This window comes from Orbicella faveolata, unplaced genomic scaffold (genome assembly GCF_042242905.1).
Source record: "Orbicella faveolata isolate gen_17 unplaced genomic scaffold, um_ofav_v1 contig_34, whole genome shotgun sequence".
In the NCBI taxonomy this organism is placed as follows: Eukaryota; Metazoa; Cnidaria; class Anthozoa; order Scleractinia; family Merulinidae; genus Orbicella; species Orbicella faveolata.
In genome coordinates this window covers 18964938-18990366 of record NW_028301563.1, presented here as the reverse complement: position 1 = coordinate 18990366, position 25429 = coordinate 18964938, and the positions used below count along the sequence as shown (strand labels likewise).

At 38.2% G+C, this 25429-nt stretch overlaps 1 protein-coding gene across 3 annotated transcripts in view; it reads right to left on the bottom strand.

Moving 5' to 3' along the window:
* The window catches only part of LOC110068148 (uncharacterized), a 77344-nt gene that overhangs the window by 8441 nt on the left and 43474 nt on the right, over positions 1-25429 (bottom strand). Inside the window, exons 1-9 of one of the 3 annotated variants that reach the window (XM_089271124.1) lie at positions 21916-22313; positions 18935-18980; positions 18281-18499; positions 17920-18186; positions 16719-16991; positions 16367-16642; positions 14198-14368; positions 12360-12542; positions 11082-11315 (exon numbers count right to left, since the gene is read on the bottom strand). In XM_089271124.1, coding sequence (XP_089127250.1) covers positions 11082-11315; positions 12360-12542; positions 14198-14368; positions 16367-16642; positions 16719-16991; positions 17920-18186; positions 18281-18499; positions 18935-18980; positions 21916-22236 — 1990 coding nt within the window. In that variant the 5' untranslated portion in view covers positions 22237-22313. Of the gene's footprint in view, positions 1-11081; positions 11316-12359; positions 12543-14197; positions 14369-16366; positions 16643-16718; positions 16992-17919; positions 18187-18280; positions 18500-18934; positions 18981-21915; positions 22314-25429 lie in introns of those variants that run through there. The other 2 variants (XM_089271126.1, XM_089271125.1) reach the window with 2 other exon arrangements.

Sequence of the window (25429 nt, the reverse complement as noted above, 5' to 3'; positions counted from 1 at the left end):
TCGTGACTTGAATAAATATAGTTGTATATGCAGTGTTTCTTTGTCTTCTTGCTTTGCTTCTTGAGATGTTCGCAAGGATTTGGTTGCCGGTGTGTTCCTCACGGCGTCATGATCCAGTAGGCCGACAGGTAGGAAGAAAACGCTCGAGGAAAAAGGCAAGAAGACTTTACGAAGAGATGCAAAACAACTTCAGCTGGCCAAAGGTTTACAGTAAAACCGAAGTAGAGAAAAGTTGTTCCGAAACGGTGTAATGTATGGTAGCTTATGGTACTAAGGAAACGCAATGCAAAACATTAAATTTACAAGTTTTCATCCTTGTTTTATGAACTTCCGTGGAAATTTCAATGACATTTCACTAAAACGTCGTAAACGTATGATGCCCAAGGAGATATATCGTTATGTCTTGTGTAAAAAGGGCATTTTCGCTTTTAAGAAATTATTTAAAGGAGCTTAATTATTTGAAGTTATTTTGGCCACGTACGAAATAACCTATAATTTAAACGAAAGCTGATAATAGTGCTTAACTAAAATAGAATTTAAAGCACCCAGGCGATAATAATAAACCATAAAGGGGCAGGGATGGTTAAGGATGGAGAAGAATATCACGGATTACAAACGACCAACATGAAAAATGAAGGCCAAACTTTTCAAGACGCGCTAAGCGTGAAGTAGCTCCATTAAAGGTAATAGAGAGGTAAATCTCACGACAGTTTTGAAACGGTAAGATCCCAAAGTCATACAACCATGCTTGGTGCTCTAATTAAAATGTCATTTCTCGGCTACGGCTTTGTGCCCAGAGGCCGCGATCCATCTCGTTAACATCAAGAAATCGTGACTTCTCCCCTGGGGGATATTGAAATTTAAGGTGACCCGGCAGAATTAGTCACAGTGGTCAGTTCTCTCTGTAAGTATGTTCATAAACTGTTATTGAACGTCATGGAACCATTGAACCATAATTTTCTTTTTCCTGTGTCCGATTTTGTCACGAGCGTTGCACTTTCGGTCAACACTGACCGAGAACACGCAGCTGGATCTACGGGCGAGAATAAATTCCCTCTCCCTGCTTGAGAGAATACGTTAAATGAACCAAGCTGAAGTCAAAGAAGCCGCCAGAAATGTAGCGGAGGGTACTGATGTCACGTCAGTAAAATAAATTAATTGATTGGTTGTGGTTTTAGACTTTAGATTGGTGGTACAGCCTGTTTTAGCGTTTCTGATGTCGTCGTTCTGACTACTCCAGACAATTTATATCGTAAGATTTACGATGTATAATGTCTGCTCCCTAAAGCCCTCAGATATACTTGCAAACTTGTACAGCCTGATACAAGGATGTTGTATACCAACTATGGCACTAAAAACTAAGGCCAGTTATTCATATAATTACTGCTATAATGTCTAGGTCTCTTTCGCAGCCGTTATTAGGGTCATTACACAATGTGCCTATTTTCTCTCGGGTGGAACCGGCCATTCAGTGTATTGAGCTATTTTGTGTACTCTTCTTAGAGTGTAAATAAAGTTGGGCTAATGTTTTGTCAAATTTGTTGATCATCGGGAAGTTGTGTAATAGAGCGAAGTATTTTTAGTACAAATCCGGTCTCCTTTTTATACCTCTATCTTGTGCACTCACTTGAAGATCTGGGGCGCAATATACATGTAAGTTTTGTAAGTATTACGCGAGCATCACCACGCAATGTATAGATATATACCCCGTACTCTACTTCGGTGCACATATGGACGCTACTCCTTCCTTCTGCACAACACTTCAGCTAAATATAATGACTTTAACGAAAAGCTCTGTTCTAACCCTGGTACTACTTTATGGCTGGCTGTCGTCTGTCCAGCATTCATTAGAATTCGAAACGAAATCAGCTCAGGTTTTCACGATGGTAGGTCTAGTTAAGTTTCTTCATTTCGTGACTTAAATGTTGCGATGGAAAAGCTAGCTTTTGCCTGCGTAAGCTTTTCCGTGGTCCAGGTTTGCTTCCAGGATTGAAAATTTTTGGAACTATCGTTGTGGTTTGTGTTGAGCTATGCTTCCGTACGTATAATGGCCAATTTGGTCTACCGTAGATTGGAACCCCTAGCCTTAATTTACGCCTCCTCCTGAATTTGCGCATTCTAGAGGAGGAGGCTGAATTGCAGAATAACTGGATAAATTAATTTGATATCCACCACGAGGTGAATCACAAGTTAAGAGTCTATCATATTGTAATAGCGCAACTTGAAAATTTACTTTTCTAAGAAAGAAGTTTCAAAATTCTGTACCACGCTGTCTAATCCGAAAACTACTCTCAACCGATCCAATGTATAGTTCACTTTCTTCTTTCGAACGTTTTCCTATCTATTTGTAAAGGTAATAGACCATTTACGAGATACTGAAATTCTAACTTGGCTCAGACGCTTAATTAGGGGAATAAAGGAAACCAAAAAAAAAAAATTTCCCCCAACCTTGATGTGATTTATTTTGTTTTAATTCCGCCAAGCTTCGGAGCCAAGTCAGACTTTTTATATATTGAAAATGGCTTATTGAATTGCCCTAACATGGGGTAACTGCTGTTCTGTAAATTCCTATAAAGTTTCTAACTTATTACTATGGGAAACCTGAACTGCTCAATCATATCTGAGCAAAGTATACTCTTGGGGTTTTCCTCTGAACGTAAACAGATCTACTGCTTATTCCTGGTCTATATTCTTATGGTTGTTTACGCAGAACATTTTAACATAGGTGGTGTAATTGCTCTTCAAATTAGAAGTCTGTGCCTGACAGACTACTTGCTGGAATCGGCTTCATAGGTGTCTACTCTCAGACAAAGTCGCGTTAAACCAATGAGATGGCCTAGGATTACAAAATATTAACCGCCTTTAAAGGGTTTCTTTTTTTGTCATTATGGCTACGATCGCATTTTGCCCGATAGAGTTTGGTCTTTTCATGCCAACTCTTTTAAACCACGATCAACCACGGATAACAAAAATATGCTGAAGATAAAACACCGTCAGGTCTCAGGTTTTGAATCAATTGTAGTCAACTTTTGAAAGACCTTACTCACTTACTCTTTTACATCAGGATCAACTATGGGTGACACAAACAAGGTTGGTGATAATTCAGGGTCAGGTGTCCCAACGTGTCAGGTTTCTAATAAATTTGCGTCAACTTAAAAAAAAAAATAGCTTGAAATGAGTAGTGCCGTTGTAAGATCAGTAATAAATGTTCATTTTGTTTTACGACTCTTCAATTCGAACTTGGCTGCAGAAGAGCGAACTCCACAACAGCTTGACTCCCAACATTGCTCCTAGATTTAATTGGTAATGAAGCTATCGCAGTCTATACTTTGAGGCAGCCCAAGAGTCACAATACATAGATCTTGGACGGTAACTGCTTTAGCTGCATTAGGACGTTTTCAGTGGCCTTTTTCGCGAAGAGCTCTTCCTTTTCCCTCCAGGAACAGTCTACCCTTGACGAATTCTCGGTCCTTTGCTATGGATATTTTGCTGTCATTTTGTCTGAGGTGTCTGACAAGGGCAGCTGACGTAACCCTTAGGCTGTCCGGCTCATGGTCGAAGCCATCGCTTTTGCGAATTTCGGCAAAGAATCGCGAGAGACATTCACCCAGTTTTTTAGCTTCGTATTTGACAATGTCATCGTTAAGACCCTTGCTTTCTGTCCACGACGTCCAAACATTCATCCACGTCTTGGTAGTTTTGACTGTATTTGTGTTTACTGCTTTTTCGGCGAGCTTTTCTATTTCCTCACAGGAAATTTCCGGAAACCTTGCCGCCATTTTTTGAAAACAAAAGCAAAGACGTAATTGTGTTCAGTGTTGTCATGGTAACCTTGTTATATCATCCATTTTTCCTGTTATAGCGGAGCCCCATGCTCATATAGGGAACAAAAGGCAACCCATGAATGGATTTTCTTCATGGTTTTCATGGCTAGCGGTATTGCTCGTGGGCGCGTACGCACGACGACGGCGGAGTTGCCCAACATGGCGGCCATACTCCAGCTAATAGGTTGACAGAGACATGCAGCCTTGGTTTGTAGCGGAAGAATGCCATTTTTCTTGGCGGGAATTTTAAGGAAAAGAGAACTCATTTCTATTTGTTTTGTCGACAAACGATAGCGGAGGTTGATGTAATGTTTTTAAGATAGGGTTGCCCTGAAGCAAAAAAACAGAAAGCAAGAATTAACAGGCGAAGAAGTAGCGAAGAAGATCGCGAAAAGGAGCAGGCCAGAGCTGGGGAAGGAGGCGAAACAGTACTGAAAAATTCCGTGAATTATAGCGAGTCAAGGGTTAGAGAAAGGAGGTGAAATAATACCGAACAGTGCCGTGAACGAAAGGTAACGAGGGCTATAGAAAGGAGACGAAAGTACCCGACAAATTGACTCAGAAGACTGCAGAACCTTCGCGCGACGTGATGCTGTGCAGCCGTGCAAAAAGTCACATGATGCAAAAAGTCTCGAAGAAATCGTTCCGTTTTTGCGTATTTTAGATAGAAAATTCGAAAAAAAGTCTAAAAGTTTGCGACACTTAGAAAAAAAATGGTAAAGTTTAGAGATATTCAAATCAGATAAGTCTCAAAGGAGCGATATTGTTTTCGCTATTGTTTAGTTAAACAAAGAACTGTATGCATAGTAAATGTATGGGGTTATACGGAAATCTTGCCTCTGTTTATTTTATCTGCTTAAACTCCATTTTTTTTTTTGTTTACAATCCTCGTAACTTTTTCAAGTGTATTTTCAGGTATTTTACATTTAGACATAGGCCAGTTAAGTTTCGCGGGTAATGCTTGGCGATTTCTTGTTTGAAAGATGCGCCAAATGTTTATTCATAAAAGAAGTTTTCTCTTAGCTGCATGGCTTTTCTCCAGATGTAACTAATCGCGTACCAAATCGAATGTTCGATTAAACGAACTTTATCGAAATCAATCGAACTTAATCGAACGATTGGGTTCGAACTCTCGAAGAACAAAATTGGGGCATTCGAATGAATGGAAGCGCACTTTGTTGTCGTGCGAGAATGTGTTGCATACATGTTCATGTATTAACTAATTGCATGGTATAACACATGAAATCCAAGCTTGAATCAAGCCTGCCATGAACAGAATCCTTGCATTTTGGCTGCGACGTTAGGTGTTACTCAACCTGTATTCGTCCTATTGTTTCTATCGTTAATTTTACTTTTATCATTTTCATTCTTCTATATTATGGTTCCTGCAACTACATTGTAGATTTCTCAACAAAAATGATATTCGCACAAAGGGACTCTGGAAAATGGTTGAAGGGACTAGTGATAGGGACTTCTCCCCATGCACATGTTAGTTTTGCCCTTCAGTGGGGGAGAGACAAGCATTCAGTGTAGTTCAAATTCACCAAATTTTTGATTAGATGAATGCACTCTATTTATGTGGCAGGTTGATATATATCCAAAAAATATGGCTAAGAACAACAAAAGTTCAGGAAGAAGAAATTAACTGGCAAGAAGAAGAAAAAATAATGAAAGACAAGAGGAAGAAACAATGAGAAAAGGATGAAAACACAGAAAACTAGCTGAAGTATTTCATTCTTTCCAAGAAACTGAGGCAGATGAAACAAGTTGGGAAAGATTTGCGGAATCAGCGTGATTTGCCACCAAGGCGTTTTTATGTGGTTCAATGGGGGTTCTTTATTCTCTTTTGCTTGAAACATTTTAAGGAACAAGAGAAAAATTTAACCAGTTACAGAATAACCCACTAGGACATGAATGGATGAGTAAGTGGATACTGCAATTGATACATGTACATAATTAATAATGAAATGTTCCAAGTCCTGGTTCGGTAGTTGTTGTTTGCGAGATCTTGAAGCTTGGGCTCTAATTTGCAAGATGGCACCCAAGCAAATGCGCAAAGGCCTCTGGGTGTTCTGAAATGTTGCTGTTGACAACTGAAAAATAAATCTTTTCATCATTCAATGCATTTTTTCTCTCTTTTCATTGGCTGAGAGCCCACCAAGTGACCTGTAAATGACTGCCTACAAATAATGATCTGCTCATGCGTAGTACTGTCTAAATGTGTTTGCTACAAATAATATTCTGCTCATGCGTAGTTGAAACCAAGCTCTCAGGTGAAATAATTTAAATGGCAGATCGCTTTCCTGAGCTGTCAGAGAGTGATTTACACTGTAAATATGAAACCAAACTGGGTGGTTGCAGATCAATTATTTGCCTCAGCCTTCATTTTCGGTAAATAATTGATCTGCTTGCCACTGACAAATCATGATATTTTGCTCAACCTCATCTAATAATAATTATTATTCACAGTTATTGTGAATTTCATACATATATTTGTTTGGTTTTAAAACCAAAGGAACCTGCGCTTTTTGCCAGCTTGCTGTGATGTTAGTAGTGATTGCCTCTTGTTAACAGATCAGAGCACAGACTCTCATAATATTAGCCTGGTCACAGCATCTGTCATTGAAACCAAGCAGTAAATTCAACATAAGTCTGCTCATAACAGACTGGAACAACAACTTTTATCATTAAAAACTATATGTATTTAGACAAAAAAAAAAATGGATTTCCTACATTGTTAACAATAATGACTAAACTGTTGTACACAAATATTAGTTCAAACCACTTTTGACCTCAAAATTAAATGACTGTCAAATCTGGAAAACTTTAACTGCTCATATGGGAAACAAGAAAAAAAGAACTGTTTGAAAGAACATAAAAAAGGAATTTGGTTGTGAGATGTTGATTTTGGTGTGCTTTGTGAGTGACAGCACTTTTGCAAGATCTTGAAGCATGTATACCATTTTGAGTGACCGCAATAAGTAACTGGCTAACTGGCTGATTACTACAAGCAATTTTCTTTTTCATATTCAGTGGTTGTCATTTCTTGTGATTTGTTTTGAGACCTTCCACATGCACACTGTGAATGGGACACTTTTTGCCAAAATTACGTAAATTATGTAATCTTGAGGCATGTACATGATGACTGACCACAATCAATAATTGGCCAATTACTGCAAACAAGTTACATGTACCTTGAAATTTTCATTTTAATATTGAGTAGATGTGATTTTTTTTGTGATTTGATTGTGAGATCTTAATTCTGGTCTACTTTGTGAGTGATCGCATGTTTTGCCATTAGGAGTGGCCCCAATCAATAATAAGTTATGTCAACCAATTACTTGGATCAATTTTCCCTGGGTTATTAGTTGTTGCTTTCAGAGATTTAATTGCTTCTGGTAAATTTTAAAGTGATGACACTTTTGCCAGAACTTATATATCGTACATGTACATGCGGCCTAGCACACGCTCTTAACCTGAACGTCATTTGTGAACAAACATGGCGTCTGTGACCATGTCCTTTTATAGAAGACTGGGATTTACTTTCACGCCTGTCGAAAAACTCCTCTGCGCAGTCCTGGAATTGTTCGGTCTTGCCTGCCATTTTAGTTATCAACAGTGCTTGATACTTCGAGAAAAGAGAAAGACAGAAATACATGTAGGGCGGCAATAGAGTGTTCTTCTTTTTTTGCGAAGAAGTTTGTTCGTCCACAGATTCATGTTTTTGGCTTGGCTAAATGTTTGATTAATTTTGATATCGAGAGAGTCTTAAAAGTGTAAGATTTTTGTTTTCTTAATTTTGCATTTGTTTAGGTGATGTCTATGCCAAATATTTTGTTATAATATGTGAGTTTATCTATTTAATTCCAATAGAGTAATGTTTATAATACAGATTCCTAAACACTATTCACACTGCACTCTAAGTTTTATATTTGATGTTGGAAGAGACTCTTACATTTAGGTCCTAGTTTTTGAGGCACCCAAATTTAAATTCCTTATGCGTGACCACTTGGCACAGAGCCAGAGCCAGAATGACAGCCACCGCCGAGAGCTATGAAATAGCCAGTGCCTGAGCCAGAACCTGAGCGTGTGCCTGTGTCCGTTTGGTTGCCAAACAGACTGTAATGTCTGCTTACCTGTGATCTCTCCTATACCAAAACTGGAATTCATGGTACTGGTATCCTGTCACCAAATGATGCAAATCCTATGCTTGGCAATATTTCTTTAAAGCAGTTTTGTAGGAAACTTTTAGAAAATTGAAACTGTCAGCTGAGGTTAAAAAGTTCTCAGAGGTTACAGCCGATAACACTTTTGCATGAGTAATCACAGCATAACAAACAGAAGTTAAGACCAAGTGGCTGGGAAACAAGGCCAAACAGAAACAAGAGGGTCTGGATCTGATTTACGGTATAAATTTACAGGCAAAGATTCACACTGTTTTTGTCATAACTTCATTAGATTAACCAAGCGAAGTGGCTTAGTCATGAAATTGATTCCAAGAAGGAACATCAAATTTTCGTAGCAGTTGTGTTGTTTTCCAATTTACCTGTAAATTAGTATTTTGTTCATTTCTGTCACCTTTCCAAGCCTTCCTTTTATAGTTTAATATATAGCTGTTATTAGTTTCCATAGCTACTGTGTGCTCCTCTTATATTAATGTTTTGTATTCATATATAACTTACTGACTATTTTAGACTTCCTTCATAGCATAGAAATAGCGTTTTTCCTCTTCTTGTTTTTCTTCTTGTGTGTGCATTTGTGCTTAAGTTTCCTTGCTGACCTGTATTTTATTTCTATTTAATGCTGATGTTAACTGGCTGCCTGGCACCAGAGCTCCTATGGTTATTCCAGGCAGCTAGTACTCAAATTTTTACTTTTGATATTTTTATTGAAATTGTAATTTTTTTCTTTAGCAAGAATGAGTACAAATAAAGATTGATTATTAACAGTAGATATAATATACAGCTTGGAAAACTAAATCAAAAACTTCAGACGACATCCCACATTTAAATTCTATCCTCCAGCCATAAACGGGCCCTCTTTCGGAGACTGAGGCACTGGTGGATCATTTTCAGCCAGATCTTTATTTCCCCTTTGAGAAGTAGTGCAGCTGATTTCTGGGACTGTCTTGCTCCAAAGAGCTTTGTCCGTCACAATGCTTTTCGAAAAGAGAATTTAGGCTGATGCTGGCTTTCACCTCTTTTTCAAATGCAAAATGGTCATACATGTAATCATGCGGTGGACGAAGGACGTGAATTGCTTTCAAAATTACTTCTCCCGCCGCCCTTTTGAAACATTGCGTGGTTATTTTTCTTGTATTCCTGCTTTACAGCTCAGGTTGATAACAGTGGGCGAAAAAGTTCCACTTGAGAGCGTGCGATAGTCCAGCGTGGTATATATAATATAGAACTTACCTGCTGTTTTCTAGATACAATGTAAACTAAACCTACTACAGTTGAGAACCATTGTGTTTAAAGGTTTTGTACGTAAAGCTTGAGTGAAAAGAAACTATAAGCAGTTTTCAAAAAGGGGATGCAAATTATGTTGATTGCATTATAAATTTCCATTGGGCTAGATTTACAAACAGTGCAAAAATGGTGTATTTAAAATCTGTTTTTAAGATAGACATTGCTGTCATTATTCAAAACTACTATTTAAACAGTATACTCACCTGATTAGAACTTAAAATATGTTTAAAACAGACTGTTTTGGTTGTATTTTAAAGCTTAATATGAATTGCTATCTCAAATAGGTTTTAAACTTCCTATTTAAAACATATTGTATACTCTTGACATGTCAATTACATTTTAAATATCCTATTTAAAGACTGTTTTAACACTGAAAATTTGTAAAATACTTTTTAAACCTACAACCATTGCCAACATAACTTTCAAAACAGGGTTTAACTAGAATTTTTAAACTGTTTGAACAAAATTTTTGTGGCCATAGTATTAAAATAGATTTTAAATCCCCTATTTAAACCCTGTTTTGAGCTCAAACTACGTTAAAAACAGAGTAAAAATTATTCCAATGTCATGAAATAGGTTTTTAACTATACTTGAAATACATTACAAACAAGAAGCAAAATTTTTAATTTTGTACAAAATAGCACAAAAATACCCTTTAGTGACTTCAAAATACTGTTTAAGACGTCAAAATACATTCAAAACAGTTTACAATCAGTTTAAAAATATAGCTGGTTTGGTAAGGGAGTTTAATTGACAGGTAATTTTTATTTCAATGACTTTGCATGGCTTTTTTTTTTTTCTTTTTTCGTCTATGAGTGTATTCACGCGTCAAAATAAAAGCCCACCGCTGAAAATCATGCTCACGTTATTTTCTTTGGTCTTCGGTGCTCTGTAAGCACGGGGAAAGTTACGTCAGGTTCTTTATTCCTATCTCTTTACCCACTTTAAAAAGAAGACATCCAAAAAAAAAAAGTTATTTACCGGGCTACAGGTCGGTCCGTATGGGAAAAATTGTGCCCTTGGTCTTAAGTATCGTAACATTTACTATTTAAGGAAAAATACTCTGATGTGCTATACTCTTAGCATATATATATATATATATATATATATATATATATATATATATATATATATATATATGTATATATATATATATATAAAGTGAATAAATGTGAATAAATGTGAATAAAAGTGAATAAATGTTTGAAAGAAAATTCGCCCTGAGTGGGATTTGAACCCACGTCCCCCCGCATACTAGTCGGGTGTGATATCCACTACACCATCAGGACAACCATGCTGGCAACACGGCAATCGAAGATGTGATTTATGTGGCATGGAACGTGGTCTCCCGGGAAATTTTCTTTCAAGGTGACAAGGTAGGGGAAGCCTATAACTCCGTTTTGAAATCCAACTAAGGATCAAGTTTATGATACACGACCGAAGTCAACTTAGCGGATGACAGTGGAGGATCCACAAGGGATCCTCTTTCAAACATTTATTCACTTTAAAATATGATTATTTGGGGTGAACAGGGTGAGGGGTTCTCTCATATACAGTATATATTAATTTGAAAGTAGCCTGTATCCCTTGTGGATCCTCCATTGTCATCCGCTAAGTTGACTTCGGTCGTGTATCATGAACTTGATCCTTAGTTGGATTTCAAAACGGAGTTATAGGCTTCCCCTACCTTGTCACCTTGAAAGAAAATTTCCGGGGGACCACGTTCCATGCCACATAAATCACATCTTCGAATGGCATAAACAAAATAATTATCTATAGTGTTTCTTACCCCAAGCAGTGTAGGTGTATCCTCCAAACACATACTGTTTTTTTCTTATTAAAGTAACAGTGTGTTGCCTTCCATCACAGAGACTGTGGAACGTACTTGAAGACCAACCGTGATGGGAGGCGCGGTAGCACAGTTTCCAATATGGATTTGAACCTACAGCTGGTTCCAAAAACCGACTGAGATGACTGTGGAGGAAGCCATCGCTCGGAATTATGTTTGAATATATGGTCATTCCTTTAAGATAAGAAGGAAACTTTTCAGTAAAGATATAATTTCTTAGCTTTACATGAAAGCTACCGATCAATAAAGACTTAAGCAGCTCGGCCTGAATAAATTTGTGATAATGCCTGAATAATAATATTGGAGCCTGTTTCATTTTTGGCTTGAAAAATGTTACAATAATAAATGTATGCTCAAAGCATACAGGTAATTTCACATTGGATTCGGCATTAAAGAAAAAAAAAACATGTTATATTACGTGGAGTTTAGCCAATTTCGGAGAATCTTCCATTACAATCGGCAAAAATTAAGTTTTCAATGGTATTTCTTCGCAGCAGCCTCCATTTTAGCTACAGTCAATATTGAGCCTGGTGTGTAGGTGGTCGCTTGAAAGAGGTCATAGCATAGGGATCTACTTACCGTAAAATGAATTTTGAGTCATACATAGTCTGTAGTCTTTGCAGACCACTTTAGAAGGTCATAATGCGGTTAACCACCAACCATCAAGACTTATAATTCCTTTATATCAAGGCATGTGTCAAGAAAACCGGTTTTTACTGGAGTGATCATCAGGGATAAGTGATGATATAAGCGACTACCATCTTCAAATAAAACTTTTTTTTTTTTTTAAACTTTTATTCAGATATTCCCTGAAGCGATGTGGGTTCGAAAAACTGGGTATTTTAGAAAAGTGGCTACGTACAGAAGGTGAACTCCGATTCGATTGCAGTTCACTGAGCTAATCTCGAGATTGCTTTTAAGATTTGAACTTATAGAAATGAGGCTTACAACTTGTCGTCATCTCCGTGTGATTCCACAAAGCGTTGCAAAGTTGAAATTAATACTGCCGGGATTAGGGGGAAGGGGGTGAGGGGGGAGAAGTGACAGAGAGAATTGATCCGCGGCTTCTGGCATGGACCGAAGTTTTCGTTGTCTAATGACTAAACCTTTCATCTTCGGAAGATTACTCAAAAATCGGTCTTAAAAATTCTTCCAACATGCTAATCCTCGTTTAGTATTGACTGATTTTTCAACTTTATGTTTATCATTGTACATTACCCAGTAGAACACAGAGAGGCTGATCTCCTGTCCAGGTACCATTTTTCAAGCAGTTACGTTCTGTGGATCCCGTAAGCCAATAACCAGGCTTACATGTAAAAGAAACATGGTTTCCTTCCCAGAGTTGCTGTCCGTGAATAAAACCGTTCTCCAGTCTTTTCAGTGAGGGACAAATTCTGCGACCTTAATTAAAAAGAGCAGTGGCGTGTATTGACATAAAAAAAAAGAAAAAAAGAACATATTACGACAGAAAGAAAACAGCTTCTAATGGTCATATTATCAGCCGTGCAAATTAACCACAAGATGTCAAAAGGTTTAAACACATTTGAAGTCGAGGTTCATAACTCCATTCTTAACAGACTACCTGAATACTACATAGGAGACAGCTTATATGAGGTATTCCCCTTAACGAAAATTTGTAACGATAAATGACTGTCTGTTAACAAGCCAGGATATAGAGTAAATATTTTTAGCTACTGGCAATGTGTGACCATCCGTATTTCTAAAATTTCCAGTTTGGCGCCAAACCAGCTGAGTCGCTCGCGTCCAGCAACTGGCTTGTGGTTTGCCGAATGTCGCCAGGTACGAGAATAGTAGTGTTGTTCTGAACAAAATGTGTTGTTCCTCGTCAAGTTAATTAAACCCAGAAATTTCAAGTCAAGTGTTAAAAGGGACCAAAGTAACTTGAGCAGACTAGCTAACTCGCGTCGTTTGGGATTTTGACTGACTCTTGTACTGCGGGTGCAACCGCCGTATACAAGGATCTATTTGGCAGTATAAATGAACTCTTCTTCACAAGAGTAAAACCCTTTCCAGTGTTTGCCTTCTAACAGACAGGATAAGGTTAGTTTGCATAGCAATATGTAGAATGGCCCCTACATCCTTGCTGGTTGAAAAGCTCGTTGTGTATTACAGGCAACCCGAGCTCACGGCAATAGAACCAGAATGTGACTCATGCTTATGAGCGGTAATATATTGCAAAAAAATCCATTTACAAGGGATTTTATCTGAGCGCAACGGTTTATTTAAAATGGCAAAATTAAGAAGAAAAAAAAAATGTCCGAGAAACTGCCAAACCAAGAATACATCCCGTTAACCAAGTGATTCTATTTTGTGAGCAGGACAGTACGAATTTAACAATTAGATTATGAGCTCGAGATTTCTAACGAAATCAACTATCACGCGATAGAAACCGCGATAGAAATCGAGAGCGAATAACCTAATAGTTTTAGTATAAATCTACTAGTCCTTCAAAACTTTATCTAAATCCTCCTCAAAGACAACTCGAAACGCAAAGAAATGGCCGTCATTTTGTTAACAAGTGCACACTGCTACGCTACTCACCATCACAGACTAGATAGTGAGTAGCCTAGCCTATCGGAGAACAGCATTCGTGATAGAACGCTAGTAAATTTATACTAATACCTATTATTATATGGCAGGGAAGTCTTGAGGTAAATCAGAGCGTTTTGACTGTTTCTTTCTTGCCAGGATTTCCCCCATATGGACCTTTTCTATGGAAGCAGTCATGAGCCATGTATTTTGGTTTTGTGCCATATAACAACCTAATTTCTAACCTAGCTTGCTCGAGATGTACTGCCAATTATTGGCCCTCGGTCGTTTTAGTGCGTACCTCGCTGCTCTCCTTCCGTACTACCACGACCTCGGACATATATCTCCCTGTACTGCTCTAGCGCTTTGTTAGTAACAGTTTATTATTTTGAAACAACGTTTTTATCTATACTTTGCTGTCAGATCATGTGTGATTGAAAACGCAACATACTTTAGTAGGTAGCACGATAGCTGTTTGTCATAGCTTACGTTGTACATTCACTTACATGAAGGCTGGGTACCACTCCAGTTACCAGAAGACAGACACACCCTAGTGGTCGGTCCGATCAAGCGATATCCCGGATGACAAATAAACGAAACAGATTCCCCAGTCCAGTGTCGCGAGCCGCGTTTTTGTCCGTTCAATGGGACACCAGGATCACCGCAATTGGCTAAGGCTTAAAATAAATTGTTAACCCCATTAAAAACCTATTTGATAACATTTTAGCACTATAATAAGGTGGTTACAACTGGAGGGAACAGGGTGCTTTTAACTAAGTTTGATCGGTTGGTAGGTAAGAAAATCTTTATAATATAGATAGGACCCTAAGCACGCTCTGCTTGATCAAAAACCCAATAAAACATAGAAAAACCTTGTTTTATTATTTTTCGTCACATCACCTCTATATCATAAAGCAAATGAAGAAGTCTAAGCCGTGCTTTACACTGTGATAAAACACTCCGGACATTTGAGAACACTCGATAAATGTAGAAAACACTCGCCTGCGGTCTTGTTTTCTACATTTCCCTCGCGCTTCAAATGCCCGTCGTGTTTTACAACAGTGTAATACACGGCTTAGGCTTCTTTATTTGTTAACTTAAACAGTGGTTCTTTATCATGGACAACTCTTTGTTGTAAAAAGGAAACAAACCATTGAATTTCTGTCGAGTGATGACAAAAATCACGACACTCCAAAAAGCATACTACCTTCACTGCTATCGTTTTCGGGGTTTGGAGCACGTTTGGCTCGAAATAATACAGCTCAAGAGCAGCCATAACCTAGAGTGGTAGCTATATAGTAAAAGGCTTGTCGGAAGCCATGGACAAAATCTCTTGGGAGGAATGAAGTCACGAAAACACGGTCTTGTTGCTCAGTACTGTTTAAAATGTCGGCGACGATGTGAAATTTTTGGGCCTCTTTAGCCGGAGAAGAATTTCATCAGGAAAACCTACACTTCAGAGGCTGAAAGTTCGTTGCCTAGCCAAACTTAGTAGTGCGAGACTTTTTATTTGCGCTCTTTTGTTTGTTTGTTTGGAGTGACCTCCTTTAATGATAGATTGTTTATATGAACATAAAAGTAGAAAGCGGCCACACGGACTGTCCGACATAACATGTTGTCTCTTTAATCTCGGAAGCAGGAAGTTTTTGTGCATTAATTTCTGAATTGCCCAATGACATATGACTGAATTTTGCGAAGATAATAAATCAATACATGGACTACAATAAACTATTGCCTAGGGTTAGTCTACAATCCTGGTTATGGTTTAATTTAATGGGATTATAATGGGGAAAAAATGTTTTGTTCGGCTAATGACTTAGGTTTGCTAGCAAGGAGCCATTATCTACATGTACCGCTGCTTCGAGAAAGGTTGTTCTGCATGATAAGCGTGATTATAAGCATACGTCATAACATCGATAGGTATTTTGGGTAATCGCATTTCCCCATCGTCTGTTTAAAGTTCATTTTGCTTAAACACGAATGAAAATAAAATGATGAATACTTAGCAATTATTCACTGAAGTGGAAGCGAATAGTCGTTGATATTCCCGCTTTCACTGACACTCAGGTGAATAATTGTTCTAGAATATACCACTCAAGCTGAATAACTAGCGGACCAAAAAGTTGCTTTGGTTAATATACAATAAACCAGCAAAGGGTTGGAAATTTCAAAATCTCTACTCGGAGGTAAAAAAAAATACACCAAGTTGGCCAATGAGAACGCGTGAGAAACAATATTCACTTCTCAGTTCTGATATTAACTAACCCTATTTCGCCAAGGCAATAGGTCGGCATAAAGTGCCGAGCTGATGTCAAACTTTGTTTATTAAAACAACATTCAAGCTATAGTGTTTAAACTTTGAGACTTTTCATACAACTTTTGCGGTGTCAATTGTTTGGTCAACCGCTTATGAGCGGGTAGCTTCCGATACTCAAGTACAAAACCACCAACTGATGTAACTGAGGTCTCTTCAACAAGTCATCTATACAACAACAAGTCATCTACAGTATATTAGTTTTATAATTGTAAATCGTTCTTTAACAGCACATCTACATCTTGTAAAGAAGAGCCTGATACTATTTAATGTGCTTGTATTTTTGTGAAAAACTCAAAAAAAAAAAAAAACGTTTTTCGATTTCTACCGCTAAGCAAAACAAAGTTAATCGTTTACTCACTCAAAGATGTGTTGGCTTCGGCTGTCCCATTCTTATCATTGTAAATTAGACACTTGTAGATCCCAGCGTCACTAGGCTTGAAGCGATGAATCACAAATTCACTCTTAATTACATCTGTGACGTCATGTTTCGCTTTAGAAATAACAAGTCGCCCATCCTTGAACCATTTGACTTTAGGTAACGGCAGGCCACGAGCAGAACAATTTAACTTGACAGTATCGCCAACATTCTGCACTTGAATTTCATTGGAAGGACTTGACACAATGACGGGATTCACTTAAAGAGACAAATCACAGTACAATTACAACCGCTTTTAGTTTCACGATACTATTTTCCTTTACCTTAAGCTTACCAACATCTTTTACAAAGATCCATATCACTGCCATCACACTCCCCAGTTCATTAGCACCCTGGCAAACGTAAGCACCACCATCATCTTCCGTCGTGTTTCTGATTGTAAGTGTATTGCCATCAATGACATGTCTGTTGACTGGAAGTGCCTTGCGTGATCTTGTCCATGTAATCACAGGTGAAGGGTAGCCAAAGATGTCACATTTGAGAATTGTGTCCCAGTTCTTGTAAGCAATAACAGAACTCTTTGGTTCTGTCTTATATTTTGCTGGTACTGCAAATCGAACAGACGGAACAGAGAAAGACGAAATAAGCATATGTAAAACAAGATTTCAGTTAAGATATTTTTTTGTGCAACGATTGGGCGCCTTAATAAGGAAGAATACTTCTATACATTCCGATTCGTTTTGCTTATGCAAGCCCTCTGCTTAGACGGATCTTGTAAGTTTGTTTGATTTTGAGCTGCTACATCACAGAGACTGAGATACTGTCAAATCCGCAAGTTAAAAATTATGAAATCGATATAGAATAATACATGGGCGCACATAGATTTTGAATTTCTTTTCTCGTGCTCAGCTCGACATCTCCCGACTGAGCAAACGAGTGAAATGTCGAGTTGAATATGATAAGCGAAAGTTCTTAGATACAAGCAACTGAATGCCATTACTGAAAAGTATGCATCTAGTTCTGGTGGTGGTAGATCTTCAGGTTTTCTGTTCTTTTGTTAAACAACGTTATGTTGCTGTGGGTCTTTCTTTGACTATTTCATTTTTCTACATCGCTTAATTCGATTCTTCACGAAATATTTAGTAGTTGATATCATTGTTTTAAAGAGTGCTGTTTGCAGACATATCGAAAAACTTTTGAAAGAAAGCCAAGCCATGACGGAGAACTGAGCGAACCCATCAACTCGCAAAAGTGGCGCGAAATAAAGGGAGAAACGTGACAAAACAAAAAACCCTTAACAACAGATATTGAGACTCTCTTTCTATGTTTTTAGGGCTAACGGTTAGAATTTTCCAATTTTTATGACTAAAGGCAAATTTGGCCCGTTTTACGGCTAACGGTTAACCCCATTGAAACCCTCATAATAACCATTAGAAGTAGTAAGTATGTCACTGTTTGTCCAAACAGGACGAGATCGCATGTTTTAAATGTTATGCTGAGGTAATTACGTTCGTTAATTTCAATGTCGTAAGTACCTTTCACAGTTACATTAACTGATAACTGAACTCTGCCCAACAGATTCTCCGCTGTGCAAGTGTAGATGCCATTATCTTCAAACGAAATGTTCTTTATTTCCAAATTTCTTTTCTTAAACTGTTTTCTTTCTTCTTTCATCAAACGACCATCCTTATACCACGTGATCACCGGCGGAGGGAATCCAGCTGCTTTGCAGGGTAATATCACGTTTTGTTTCTCTTTCACCGTCACGGAAGGAGAGGGCTTTGCAATAAAGTGCGGTGACTCTGAAAAAAAAAAAAAAAAAAAAAAAAAAAAGGTATGCAATTGCAGAATCATCACACTAGACTACAGCTTCATCTCCGGGAAAAATGATCTTACCTAACTGACCTCCATTACTAGGACTTGCTTCACGTTGTGTTGATTTACCAGACGGGCCTACAGGTCCGGGGGGTCCTGGTAATCCTCTGCTGCCTCGTTTTCCCTGGGGTCCTGGGAGACCCGCGGTTCCCTTTCTTCCTCTTTTACCACTTGGTCCAGAAGGGCCCGGGGGACCAGTAGGTCCAGGTGAACCGGGAGGGCCCGGTAACCCTCGTGGTCCTACAGGATAATATGAAATTATTTACGAGGTCCCTGAAATGACGTTACGCTAAATTTAACTAGGTTTTGTATTTTATTAAGTCAGTATACATCCATCTCCAACGTACGATTTTGTGACTCGTTTAACTGAGTGATAACGGCTTGTCCATGATTTCAAACCTGAGAAGCATGCGGTCTTTTTCAGATGCAGCAAAAAAAAAAAAAAAAAAAGAATTACAAGTTAGCAGGACTTCATTATAAATGCATAAAGGTAATACCGATTTTAATATTACCTGTGCCTTACTCTGGACACTCACCATAAAAGCATTGAAGTTTGACACGAATGGGTATCAAAATTCAATAGCCTGACGCCCATTCGAGTGTGGACAAAGACAAGCTCCAGATGTAGGCGAACCACTGCCCTGAAAGAAGAATATACCATCACATAAATCTTACCTTCCACGCAAACTGTCTTTTCCTGACTACCTTTCACCGTCAAGTTCTGCTGAGTGAAAAGATAAAAAATAAAGGTTTTAAGATGGCTTGAAGCTACCATTGCTGCCTCAGAACAGGCCATCCCTTGCGTTTGGCTTTTTCCAGGTGATGGCAATGAATATGTTGGTGACATCTAAATAGCTGATTGCACATAGTTTGTTAATGCACTTGACAGATAGTACCAATCTTCCTGTGCTATTTCAGGAGACCACACAGGCAGGCACTTCGCGAATCATCGGTTCGTAACAGATGAAGGTGGTTGACAACATTCAGCTTGTAGACCGTACGTTACAGCGCTTTTACCTCGAAGGGTTGTTAACAAGTTTGTTATAAGCTAAGTCCTCAATAATAATTATCAAAGGATCGAGTGCCCAGTTGTTGATGTTTTGGCCATGTTCCCGAAAAAGTATGACCAGAGAACAAACGACTTCCTTAATTTACTTTAACTAAATAGCTGAAAAACGTGCACGGTGATTTCCGACGGTAACTTTTTTTTCAGAGCATACGTCTGTCGCTTGATCACAAATTTCATTCGGATTTGTAGTTTAGTTAATTTCGTTTGTTTTACTCACCTCGTAACAACTTAGACGAAACATACATCTGAGAACGTACAATACCCACAGGCTTGTTCAAATTCGTGTGAGGTTTGTAATCGAATTCGTTTCACTTTCCCTATATATCTAGACACATAATACGTCTAATAAAGTTCGCGTCGGAGGAGAATTATTCGTCTGCCTTGTTACCTACATTTACGGTCAATGTCTTTTAAAGTGTATCAAGTTTCAGTACTCCGCTAAACACCTATGCCAGTTTATAGTCAGCTATGGTGAGGTCATTGTTTACACAATGGCTCATTAGCATACGGCTTTGCTTATAGAAGACGACATGCTAGATATGAATCGATTCCAAACAGTTAAAGAGCTAGTGATGCTTAATACATGGTGAAATTAGCTCTTTCGGCGTATTATTCAAGGAAAAATTGTCTTTCAGAAACTGCGAAATTTTCGGGTGGCAAAAGCGCAACTGAGCTCATACATTCTTTGCAAAGTTTTGAGTTTTTAAACCCGAATCGCTCTGAAAGTATTCAATACATCTGGCCCAAACTCATTGGCAGACTTAATCTTGCTATGCCTTTCAATATTCAGAACTGATTTGTTTGTAGCTCCATCAGAACCTGCTTATATGGTAATGAGGCAAATACTGCGAACAAAGATTCCCCTACTGGTTATATTAAATATTATTCCGTTTAAGGTTACTTCAAACCTTCGCGGTTGTCCTCCAGGAAAAAAAAAAAAAAAAAAAAAAACAATTCGTGCGCGCACTGTTTTGAGGGAAACCCCCACAAACTATAAATCAATAGAAAGGTTATAAAATGTAAAAATCGATAAAATTATATCCCCTTTTCGCCGACTGCTTTCCTAAGGCGACAGAAGCCGTTAACGCCAAAACGACCGGCTGAAATTCCCGCGAATTAATCGGGTATCAAATGCGATCGTTGATGCAAAATAACTGTGCAGTGTTAATCACAGAGCATCAATATCTCAAAGCATGTCAGCATTTTCTTTCATTTCTATTGGTTATCTTTTTATAGATCTGTCAAGTTCCATTATCGAAAAATTCGCGTAACGTGTTGTGTTAGAGACCGCCACGAGAAAAGTCTTTGAAATAAAATAATTCGCCGACAGGTTTATGTTCCGTATCTTTCAGTGAATGTTCTGGCCAAATTTCAAGGAAAATCGTCGATTCTACATACCCTAATAATTCGTTTAAATTGTAGGGATTCTCTCGAAAAACGAGTGCAAGTTTTCGCCTTCCAAAGATTTATAAACATGTTACGCCTTCTCAGAGGGATATGTCAACTCAAAATGCCGCCAGCCAATAAAATAACAGAACCCCTAGCGTTCACATTAAGGAAAGTTGAGCTTCGCGGTAAGCGATAGTGTTACATTCACGTTTTAGGCGCATACGTTTTCGGCCGGTGGTCAACATTAAAGGGCAAAACGGAGAAAAGCGATGTGCAACAAAACAAAAAGAAACTGAGGAGCAATTGCCGAAGCGTGATTACAAAAAGGGACTCTTGACGGACATGAAATCTCAAATTCAAAGTACTTGATATAGGATCTCTGGATTGTGCCGTTTAATTTTGCCGCGAAAAGGTCGCTGAGGAGTCCATGCCTTTTGGGGACTATGACACCTTGACGGTTTATTAACTTTTTTTTTTAAAAAAACCTCTTTTTCCCAATAACTCGCACGCGTTTTAATATTTTATTCTCATTTTTTGGAAAATGTTACCTTGAACAATGAACTTTAATTTGGTTGGAAAAAACAAAATTTGGAAAAAGTAGCCCCGCAAACGTTTGGAGTAACCTTAAGCTGACAACACGCTTCCCCAATCCCCTTCGAATTACGACTTCCTGACGTCGTTGTCTTTAGACGCTACATTGTAACAGGAAGATAAAAAGTAATTCTTTATTTACTTTGTATGAAGGCTTCTAGCTAATGCCAATCATCATAATCATATGCTTGAATTCAAATAGACCTGAATAATGCCAACTTTATCCTCTTTACTGCATCTCACTCTAAAACGTACCACACTAGACAAATTTAAAGGACTGTCAGTTTTTTTTTGTTTTGTTTTTTTTCCTATTTGCACTTTTCTTTTCTTCAGGTCACTTGGAGCGAGTTTAATGTATGTATTTCACTTGTACAAAAGCTTGAACTTTCAAGTGACTCATTTTTCATAAATTTTGCGGTTATATAAATAATATAGTTTTACCTTGAGGTTAATTTTATTCAGAGAAAACAATCAACTGAACGAGAGAATGAGTTAAGTGTCTGAGTAAAAAACAAATCCATCAAAAACCTCAGAACTGGCTGTCAATATTTGAAACGCGGAAGTAACCACACGAATAAATAGGCACAATATATAAAGAACAACTTACACTTCGATGCACATTCAAGTTTAGACAGGCGCTGCTGCATTTACGGCACATAGATGGATAATCGACAGCTCTTTTGGCGACATTGCTCTTCTTTTCCGACCCACTTAGAGGTGAATGCGTAGATGTTGGTTTAACAATCACGCCATCGGCAAGCCGATATGGACTATTTGTAGCCAACAAATCCTGTTCAACTGCTGTTAGACGAGAATCAAATCGATTCAAAGAATAGCACGTGAAACCAAGTGAAGCCAACGTCAGAATTAAATTGAATGACAAGCCAAAGAGAACAACAGACGATCCCTTTGCGCTCTTGGTTTCCATGATCGCTAGCTGATTTTCTTGTGCAAGAAATTGAACGATTGAAATATGTTTTAGCTTACTTATATCGCTGAGAATACTCAAAGGAATGTTGACCTTGCCTGAATATCAGTTACAGTTTCAGTTGGTATTTCCGTTCTATTGTGGCACTGACAGCTAAATCTTTGGGACGTGGTGTAATCAGAGAGAGACTAATCTGATACCATAATTATTAGTTTGCTCAGCTTCCGTGGAAACTAAACTGAGAGTGATTTCTAATGTGTTTTGTTATGCACGTACGATTTTGCTGTGAATCAGCAAGTCAAGTTGTGTTGCTCATGACCAGTACTAGCTGACTGTTTTAATTCGTTGTCACTGCTGGAGGTTAAAGTGACAAATGATTTTCAAAGAGCAACAAATTCTAGATAACCGTTAAACAGCCATTGTTATTGATGGCACTTTTTTGTTAGCTAACTAGACTCAACAGTAAACGACGTGCTTTAAAATAGTTCCCAAGTTCCCTTTTAACATATTTTGTGATGTTGTTCAGTGTTCTCGGACGCTAAAGAATAATTGAAAGAGAAAATGCTATTCTTGTTTTCTTTAATTTCTATGGAGAGTCGCAGATCATGAAACGTGAGAGGAAGTATTAGACCCTTTTCTTTCTGCTGAATACGTGCAGGTATTGGGTTAACAGAACTTTGTTCAAGTGAGCAGGAACTGGAACAAAGTTCAACTCATTTCACTGGCGTTCATGTTAATACGATAACAGAAGTATATCAAAATCGATATCGCTTAAAGATAGTACTAAAGCTAATCAACCTAGTGCCGTGTAACATTTTGTGTGCCGATGGTGTATCTTAGCTTCCTGATGGAAGAAAACAAGTCCCCGGCCAGACTGTGCTGGAGAATTTTACAAACGACGTTTTTACGCTGAAAAGGCATCAAATGTTTCCTGCCCACACTACGCCGGAGATATTTGAAAACTCCCTTTTCAAAACGTTCTCCGTCCACGCTAAAACGCAAATTTCTCCGGTTAGTAAAGCCGGCGTTCTCGAAAATTTCCGTTTTCGTAACAGATTAGTGTGGAGAGCACGGCAAACCGTAATAAGAAAGCTGCGTTCTCAAATTTCTCTGGCGTAGTGTGTACGCTACCTTTGTGTGGACGATAGGCCTAACCGTAGAAATAAAGCTATGATTTAATTTTTTTCCAGTGTGCCATGGAGGGGACCTAAAACGAGGCCTTTTGCTTTGTGAAACAGTTCGTGCTTTTTTAAGCTTGTACTTGTAAAGTATTAATACCTGCCGTTGGGTACAAGACCTGTAGAGTTCATCTAGCTGCTCTGTCATAAAGTGGCCCGTTAGGTTGAATATTCTGAACACATTTATTTCATTTGATGGTTTTACTGAGGCCCCGTACACACTAGGCCGAAAAAAACAAAACAAAACAAAACAAATTGAGAAGAGGGGTTTCACCCGGAAAACGAATCAAATATTCCCTGTTTACACTTCGCCGGAGGAATTTGAAAACACAACAATCACCGATCGTTTTGCATTTGTGTTTGAGTAAAACTCAGGCAGGGGGGTATCATGATTATCGTAACGTCATCGCTTACGAAAAGCCTCGTTTCCGTGACGGATTAGTGTGGACGGAAGGCCAAACCGGACAAATAAAGCTGCGTTTTCAAATTTCTCCAGTGTTGTGTGGACGGGGCTCAATACACCTTATTATATGGCTTTGGATTATGGTCGATGTAACGCGCGCTCTGATTGACTAAGAGCGAGATCTGAGCGGTCATCATGCAACCGTAATACCTACGGAACGATTACGGATTATGCAAATTAGGAAAAGCCTGGCTCTGAAAATTCAAGCGCATTGAAACGGTAAAAGCCGATTAAAAACAGCAAGAGAAAGTAAATTTAATTCCGAGTAGCTAAGAGTTTAGAGATTTTTCCTTAACATTTTTTTGTTTTCTAGAAGACGTAGCAGCCGGTAACCTTGGCGGGCACTAATGAAAAACAATCATAGTTTGTCCAGTCCTTAAGTAAAGCTGAAGTCACTTAGTGAAAAACACCATCGGCAGATCTGTCGCGCATCCTGTGCAGAACACCACGAAGAAACTTACAATTTATCATCTTAATCACAACAATTACCGAAATATTGAACTCCGTCACAGTTCTCATCAAATAGATTCCCTCGCTTTAACACAAGCAAGTGTAAATCAGCTTCCAGGATCATCAGATGTAAACAATCGGGCGGTTTCCATCGGTAGCAGTGTTTCTGATAACTGCACGAAGTTTGAAAAGTTCAACCATAAATCCCAGATTAAAGAAGGCGAAGATATGTTGTCGAAAGCGAATGCGATGGTCGAGGTATTCTGAGCAGTGCATTCTGAAGCATTAGTATTTCCTTTCAACAAACAAACAACAACAGGACGAAATTCAACAAAATGGTCACAAGGAAGCAATTTTAATGACACACGTTTACAGGTGCCTAAAAATACTTTTTTAAATTAAGATCGCCCCGCTGTTCAAAGACGGTCTCAATAGAGTTAACCCTTAGTCCTAAAACGAACAAAACTTTAAACCGTTAGGCGTGAAAATTGGAAAATTTTCTCCGTTAGCCGTACAAAAGTTTAACCGTAAAAAGATAGCTCCGAAATTGAAAACTCCAAGATCTCTTGCCAATGCTTTTTGTTTTCTTTTCTTTCTTTCTTTTCTTTCTTTCTTTTTTTTTTTTGACTTGTCTGGTAGCTTGATGGTACAGGGGAAAGCTTAGAGACAATATTCGGCAAAATTCGTATGATAATATTTTTTTTCATCCCGAAATGTACAAAGCTACCTTTTTTATGTTTTTCAACAATCAAATTATTTTTTTACAACTTTTTTTTTTTTTTAAGAATGAAAATTAAAACCTTTTTAAACAGTAGTGATTGATTTCTAAGATTTTTTATTTGTCTATAAGGTAAATAAACTAGGGGTTACGAGACAAGAAATTAACCGTTAGCCGTAAAAACCACCAGCCCATTGAGACCCTCTTAAAACATTTGGACGATCTCGAGTATCAGCTATTCCTGGTTGTTGTCTTGGTGGAGTAGTGTTAAAAATTAGGATTTCACTTGCATAAATATAAGTGGCTACAAATTATTAAAAATGACAACCGAGAATTAAAACAAAGAAGAGGCTGTATTTTTCATTATAACCTAGGTGCATGTAT